This window comes from Cibotium barometz, chromosome 44 (assembly GCF_041138505.1).
Source record: "Cibotium barometz isolate CiBa-2024 chromosome 44, ASM4113850v1, whole genome shotgun sequence".
Lineage (NCBI taxonomy): Eukaryota > Viridiplantae > Streptophyta > Polypodiopsida > Cyatheales > Cibotiaceae > Cibotium > Cibotium barometz.
This window is the reverse complement of record NC_141089.1, coordinates 39,185,852-39,193,134: the sequence shown is the minus strand read 5'-3', so window position 1 is coordinate 39,193,134 and position 7,283 is coordinate 39,185,852. Positions and strand designations below refer to the sequence as shown.

The 7,283-nt window shown below is 43.5% G+C and overlaps 1 protein-coding gene across 2 annotated transcripts; it reads left to right on the top strand.

Annotated features, from left to right (window-relative positions):
- Positions 1–827: 827 nt before the first annotated feature.
- On the top strand, positions 828–5,832 carry LOC147613271 (uncharacterized). Of its 2 annotated transcripts, XM_086782551.1 has the most exons (5): positions 879–2,149; positions 3,513–3,630; positions 3,802–3,947; positions 3,981–4,830; positions 4,950–5,832. In XM_086782551.1, exons 1-5 carry the CDS (start codon positions 1,890–1,892, stop codon positions 5,400–5,402), a joined length of 1,827 nt encoding a protein of 608 aa, XP_086638677.1. In that variant the 5' UTR covers positions 879–1,889; the 3' UTR covers positions 5,403–5,832. The 2 variants fall into 2 exon arrangements, with proteins under 2 accessions (XP_086638676.1, XP_086638677.1); XM_086782550.1 differs by having other exon boundaries at positions 828–2,149; positions 3,802–4,830.
- Positions 5,833–7,283: the final 1,451 nt, after the last annotated feature.

Here is a 7,283-nt window from a genome sequence, read left to right as displayed (position 1 = left end):
GATGACTTAAAGCTTGCCCATTGCTCAAACTTTGAGAATAGAAGTAGCTTCTACTAGGACCACTAAATTTGGGTGCTCTTAAGAAAACTAGTTTGTAAACATGAATGAATCACAAGCATGGAAGCAGCTTGTGCATGTGAGAGAAAACTGTTGTCCATTCCCACAACACAATTGCTCATCATATCACCTACTCATCATCGTAACTTCCTCTAGCTCATTTCATACTCATTTGCTACAAACACTCTTGTTTTTTAAACAAGAACATTGACAATTGAGTGTTGCTCTACATCATATATCAACCCCTTACATTTTGAGAAGGCAAAGCACATGTTTTCTAGAGGGGCGAGAAGGGAAATCATATGTTTTCTAGAGGGGCATTTTCGAATCCAGAGTGCCCAAGGTCTAGCTAGAAGTTTAGGCCTCAACAAGCAATTGAAAAGAGGGTGAAAGTGTCCTCTCAACAAGCAAGGTTGATTTTAGACGAGCAAAGTCATAGGTCTAGCTAGAAGTTTAGGCCTCAACAAGCAATTGAAAAGAGGGTGAAAGTGTCCTCTCAACAAGCAAGGTTGATTTTAGACGAGCAAAGTCTACGACGGAAGGCCCACAAATTCCAAAGGCTATGCCAAATTTTAGAGTTTGTGGGTGTATACAACACTCTAAATGCAAGTTTGCACACAAGGTCACTCACAATTGGAAAGGAGGATCATGAAAGGGCCCTTTGAGGAGCATGTGCATTACAACAATGCACATTTTCTTCCAGGTTAGCCTAGTACTAAGTCCATGCATGAAGGCCACGTTGAAAAGCAAGGGCATCTTCGTGTCTCCACAATGCACATTTTCTTCCGATCTTTTAGAAGTTTAAGGCCTCACCTTGGCCACCACTACCGAGAGGGGGGGAGGAAGGGGAGGGCCGGGGGCCTACTATGACTGTGACAGGCTTTTGAAGCGGTAGTGCTGCCCACTTGAGACCTCTCCGTCTCTCTCTAAATTTCATTTGCTGTAATAAATCCATTTATTTCTCAAAAAAAAATTTGAATCTCTCTGTCGGTCTATCCACCATGTTGCCACTGCATGCAAAAGCACAAGCTTCCCTGCTTTCCCCCACTCGCTCATCTTCTTCTCACAGTCCCAGTTTAAGCTTTCTCAGAAAGCCACTTTTCCCCACTCACTCATCTCCTCACAGCCCCAGTTTAAGCTTTCTTAGAACGCCACTTTTCTACTTGCAATGGTGCCTTTTTCCTTCTTCCTAGATCTGCATCTCCTTGTGTGTTTCTCTTTACAGGTTAGATTTATGTAGCTTTTGAGAGAGAGAGAGAGTGTGTTTTTTTAATGGGTTGAGAGGACAAGGTTTGCTGCATTTGCCAGGCACTTTCATAAACCGCACAAAATCAAACACATGGGCTGTGGGCACTTATATGACTCCCTCTTTTCTGCTGTAGGGGTTGTGGGCGCTCCCACATACCCCTATTTTCTGCAGTAGAGATTGTGGCCACTTCCCTAAATCCTTTCTTTGCTCTTTAAAATCTGTTGTGGGCGCTTCCAGATCAGTAGCTGTGGGCACTGCCACAGTGGCCCTTTTTCTTCAATCAGAATTGTGGGCGCTTCTTCGATGGCCATAATCATACAGGAAAACTTTGTGGGGACCTCTTTAATGGTCGTGTTTCTTCAATGAGTCTTTTTTGGCGCTTCCAAATCCCTCTTTTTTTCCAGCAGGAGTTGTGGGCGCGTCCATATCCCGCTTTGTTCTTCAGCAGGAGTTGAAGGCGCTTCAAAATACCTTGTTTTTCTGTAGTGGCGGGCTTGATAGCCACCAGTTTCGCATTTAGGCATGATCTAGGGGTAGTGGGCTCGACGTTAGAAATCGGTTGGAAACAAGAGATTAAGAGAAGATGATGGATTCAATGCAGCAAACCTCTTTGCAGCAGCAGCACAGGCGAGGGCGAAGCTTGAGCAGCAGCAGCACAGCAGGTAATGAGAGAGATGAAGATCTTGTCCTCTTTCATGAAATGCAGAAGAGAGAGAGAGCAGCAACCCACAAATCTGTGGTCCAGCCCCTTCAGAGAGCTCCTCCTACCATAGTCCCCCCCAAAAGCAAAGGCTCCGAGGACATCTTCTCTTCGTCAGAGTGGGACAAAAATGACTATGACTGGTGAGTACCATTTTTTTTTCCTCGCTGATTTTGCTCGTTAGTTTTCCTCTTTACCCAGAGGGATTACCTTTAACTCCCTTCAGCTCTGTGGAAATTTACATTTTCTACGTTAGCTTTTCTTCGGTGGATTATTCAGTTCTTTGTTTCAATGGCCTTTTTTGCTTTGCAGCTGTGTGTTGAGAGAGAGAGAGAGAGAGAGAGAGAGAGAGCATGTGCACATGGATGCAGTTTGATCAAGTCTTTTGACTACATTACATAAGATTCTCAATGTAATCTCCACCCCCACGTCAAGCTGATGGGAACATTGTCCATAATCTACCACTGTAATACATATTGTTGCCCTTCTTGTCAAGTATAGGTGCAATTTGTCTCTTTGTAATCGATCGGTTAATCAGATTTTGATTCGGATTTTCTACGACTGGGTCTACTTTTTGTGGTGAGATCTTTGTATTAGGCTTATCCATTTGAGTGATGATCTATCGAGCAAAGTGTAAGTCAATCTCTGATAATCTTCTGGGCCCATTGATTCGCGCTAATGGACAGACTGCTTCAATTCAGCTTTTAGGAGAACTTATTTATGCCAGATGCTAGGATCTGCAAGATTTGGGTCACTTTGAAGGGCAGGTCTGGACGTCAATGTAACAGGTTCATTCATTTGGTGCAAATGCAGCTTGGTTATCATGGTACTTGAGCATGGTGTGTGGCCATCTTTTTGTTGGCTTTTTTTATTTGTAAGGGAGGACTTCAGACACATCTGGCAGACACAGCCCCCCTTTTTACCATGGTCGGCTGAGGTTCTTCCGCCCCAGAAGTACTTGTCTGCCCTTACTTCACATGGGTCAGACGGTTATTGCCTAACTGCAGCACTGGTATCAAAAGTGCGTGGTTGGCCCACTGGTTAAAGGTATACATTGTCGTGGGTTTGAATCCTGGGGGTCCCGGACATGACTCTTTTTGGTGCATGTCTGCATGGCATCTGTGGCCAGTGATTTCTGCTTATATCTGTTTGTAACCTGGAACAAGTGGGGGGGCCTCTTCACAAAAGTCTGGCAGACCTGGTGAACATGGTCATCACTGGACTACTATTTTCAGTGAATTGAGAATTGCCACGGAAGCAATATCTGTCGTCTTCCAGACTTGTCTGAAGCAGCCCGAAGACTCCAGTCTCTTAACTATTGTTGTTGTCTATTCCAAGATTATGGCGGTAATTGTAGGCAATGCAGGAGCTGTTGAACTATGCTTCGATCCTTGTTTTGAATATTGTTGAACCTTCCAAAACCAATCAGAGTTCTTGTCTGTTGGCTGCAGCTCTGAAACCAAAACAACATAGCCTTGTTTAACGTATTGCTCTGCGTGTTTGCAGGCTTTTGACCCCTCCAACTACACCTCTTATTCCAAGTCTAGATCGCGAGCTCGTAGGAAATGGGTTTTCTTTGAGCGGAACAGCCTCCGTCAGATCCACGCTCAAGACAACATCTAGAGTAAGTGCTGAGTCTATGTCTTGCCATATGATACACAAGTTTGATTGCCTGCCTTTTAATGTTGGCTCAAGGCATATGAATTTGGACTTGGATAGTGCAACTGCTTTTGGATAAAGTGATGTGCTTTTGAAGGTTAGTGAGCTGACCCCTTACACGAATTGTATTTGGCAGTTGGCAAACTCAAGGTCAGAGCCTCCTTCTAGAGCCGAACCATCATCACGCATTGTGCGCGGAAATCTGGGTTTACAACAACCAACAAATGCTAGTGCGGCTCTCCTAAGCTCAACCAATTCGCAGAGGTCTCTTTCTTCAAGCTCAAGTGCTGCCTTACGACCATCAAAACCAAGCTCCAGTGTCATGGCGCACACTTCAATGCCTGTTTCACAGCCCCTTGCTAGATCCTCTACTCCAAATGGATCTGTTAGAGCACCTCGTGTCTCTACATCAAGCACAAGTACCCGCCCATCAACACCTACTGGGCGGGCTACAATTCCATCCAGTCGTCCAGCAAGCTCTTCCTCCAGACCATCAACGCCTGTCAAAAGGCCGTCCACCCCAACGCGTACAAGTAACCCTCCCAACACATTAGTAAGATCGTCATCTGTGAGTAAAGCAAGCTCGATGCCAATCAAAAATGCTGCATCATCTCGTCCAAGCTCCCCAGCCACCAGAGCTCGACAGCCTGCCGCTCATCCCGCAGCTCTGCCAGGGTTCTCTCAAGAGCCACCCCCAAACCTCCGAACATCTATGGCGGATAGACCACTTTCCAATTCCAGGGGGTCTTTGGCATCAAGAGCAGGTGGCACAGCTGCAGCCAAGGCAACACAACCAGAAGCAGCTGATGCTGGTGCTCGAAATAGGCGGCTATCAAGCTCACCCCTTGTAACCAGAGGCCGTCTCTCAGACTCTCTAAATGGGGATAAATCCATAATTAGGAATGGGCAACCACATGCTGCTGCACTGGGGGTTCCGTTGTCTAATGGCATTGGCAGCAAGATGGTGGATAGAACCATGCCTACAAGGAAGCCCATACCTTCATTTCAAGAAAAGCAACCTGCTGTGATTAACTCTCAACTGAAAAGACCTGTCAAAGCTACTCCTCTACGGGATGTGAAATCGAACACATCATCAGTGCGGGAATCATCTGGATTTGGTCGGAATCTGTCTAAGAAGTCTCTAGACATGGCATTAAGACACATGGTATGTTGATTATATGTATCTTTGTCATTGTTTTTCTGCAAGATTAGTGCAGTTTACAGCAAAACGAGCTTACCAAAAGGCTTTTTCTTGCTTCTCACAAGTGTTTTGCATGGATCCAGGACATCCGTAAAAGCACCCCAAATGGTTTTCGGTCCTTCATGTCCAATGTTCCAGCATCATCACTCTACAGTGTCAGGTCCGGAAATGGCCGGGGCCTTTCTACTAGCTCAGTAGCTGATTCACCTATGGCCACAAGCAGTAATGCAAGTTCAGAGCACAGCATGAGCATTGTTATTGACCCAGAAGGCAGCGAACTTGGTGATGAAATATTTAGTGAGAAGGGTAGCAAAGCATCTCCAGTAAGTCAGCCTGATCCATCTTTTACATTTTCCAATGACAGGAGGGTCAGTAGCTGGCTAGGTAGCCCTGGTTATATGGATGATAATAATGCTGATATAATACAAATATTTGAGCAAGGTATAGAGAGGCTGTCCAGTACCGAATCTCCTCTGGTCAGTCAGCAGGAGGGAACCATTGAGTGTGATAATTTCTCCTTGGAGCCCATTCAGTAGGTTTAGGGATGGTCAGACTGACACTCGCTCCGTCGGCCTTTTCTTTTATGAATCAAAGGAGCTTCATGGAACCTAGCATTTTTATTGCTTAAAGGCATTATGTTGGGTTAAATATGAACTCCATGATCCCATTGGAAGAGTTGGAAGTGTGTGATGGCGGAGCTATGGATCCAGTCCATTCTGCTTTGCATTGGAGTTAAAAAGACTTGAAATCCTTACTAGGGTGGGAGGACCACACTCCTTGTCATGGCCAGCAGCCTAACATTCTTATGAGGCAATGGCAAGCAAGAGCTTTCATTGATTTGAAGGCTTGTTTGGTAACATTGTTTGTTTACAAATTAATTGCTTTTATGAATGTCTCTGTAGTTCATAACATCACTCAACACAGTGTATGTTTTTATTTATCAGAAAACGCATTCGATTTGTTCAAGTCTAAGTCTATTCCCCTTCATGATTTGGCTTCAAATTTTGCAAGTGAAACATTTGTTAATGTATTAAGGCAAGCCAAGCCTTTAGTATATTGTGATATGATTTTAAATGTGTAGCCCTAAGGTTTACAGCTTATGACCAAATGTGCTCTGCTCATCTGTCTTTCTATTCATTTTAAGGATAAGTATTGATATACAAAAGCTTTGAAGGGTTTGTACTCATGAAGGAGTGCATAGGAGCTCATAGTTGCTCATTGCATAGTGTTCGTGTTTCATGTCATCCTAGTGAAGTGACACTAGCATATGCCTATTGTTTGCTTCTGCTCATTAATATATTGCTTGCATGTTTGCTAGTTTGTGGCACAGCCCTAACCATTTAAAACCTTTTCTCTACTGAGGTTCTTGGTGCACGCAAAGCTTTATGTCGTGTAATTTTTCTTCATGATAGAATGTGTTTTCATATGTTTTTGCCATGGTTGATTTATTGGCACGTCGTTCAATTCTAGTTTAGAAGGTGAGTGGTGAGAGAATTCTCCTTGTACCAAGATCTTTTCAACCTTAAATATTTACAAATCAATGTGGTTAACAAGAGAATAAGGTTGCATAGACATATGCATAGCAAAAAGAAATTACTCAGATAGAGCATGTGTAAAGTAAGGAATATAGATTCAAAGATACCTAGGTCTAAAGCTTTAGTGAAAAGGTAAAAAATGTAACTGTACAAATGAAAAAGATGTCAAGATGTCCTTTGATGAAGAGTGTAGACAATACAAGGAACAGAGCATGTCTAAAGTAAGGAATATAGATTCAAGGATACCTCTAAAGCTTTAGTGAAAAGGCAAAAAAATAAAAGCACACAAATGCAAAAGAGATCCTTCGGTAAAGAATATAAGACAATGCAACGAATAGATGTGAAAAAAAGCATCATGATGAAGCTTTAGTGAAAAGGTAAAAAAATAAAAGCACAGAAATGAAAAAGCGGTCCTTTGGTAAAGAGCATAAGACAATGCAAGGAACATGTGTGAAAAAAAGCATCATAGTGGAAGCTTACGTGTGCGTGCATGTGCATATTTTTGTAAAAGCTTGGAACACACAAAACTTCCTTTGTGAGAACATTGGAAACTTTCGAAGGAACAAAACCCTTACCTGTTATGGCTTACACCACCCTTTGTAAGATTGCTCAAACATCAAGTCATGCTTACTTTAAAATATTGTGGGGACTTGCCAAGTCTTGAGCTCGTTATCTCTTGAAGACTCCAAGCTCCACTAGTTGGTGCTAGGTTCCTCCCCTCCTTTTCCCCATTCTTTGCTGTCACCACAAGGAGCTCCGCATACACCTCCAAGGGCTTTCGCATCTCTCACTCTTTCTCACTCTCACATAATGAACAAGAGGCACATGCACCAAGAATCATGCACACCACTCTCAACTCTTATCTCGTAATTTAGGTGATTT

Excerpts from the sequence above, each read along its gene's own strand:
- LOC147613271 (XM_086782550.1), top strand. The coding sequence starts at position 1,890 with ATGATGGATTCAATGCAGCAAACCTCTTTGCAGCAGCAGCACAGGCGA. Across the intron at positions 2,150-3,512 it reads GACAAAAATGACTATGACTG|GCTTTTGACCCCTCCAACTA; the intron begins GTGAGTACCATT and ends GCGTGTTTGCAG. Across the intron at positions 3,631-3,801 it reads CGCTCAAGACAACATCTAGA|TTGGCAAACTCAAGGTCAGA; the intron begins GTAAGTGCTGAG and ends TGTATTTGGCAG.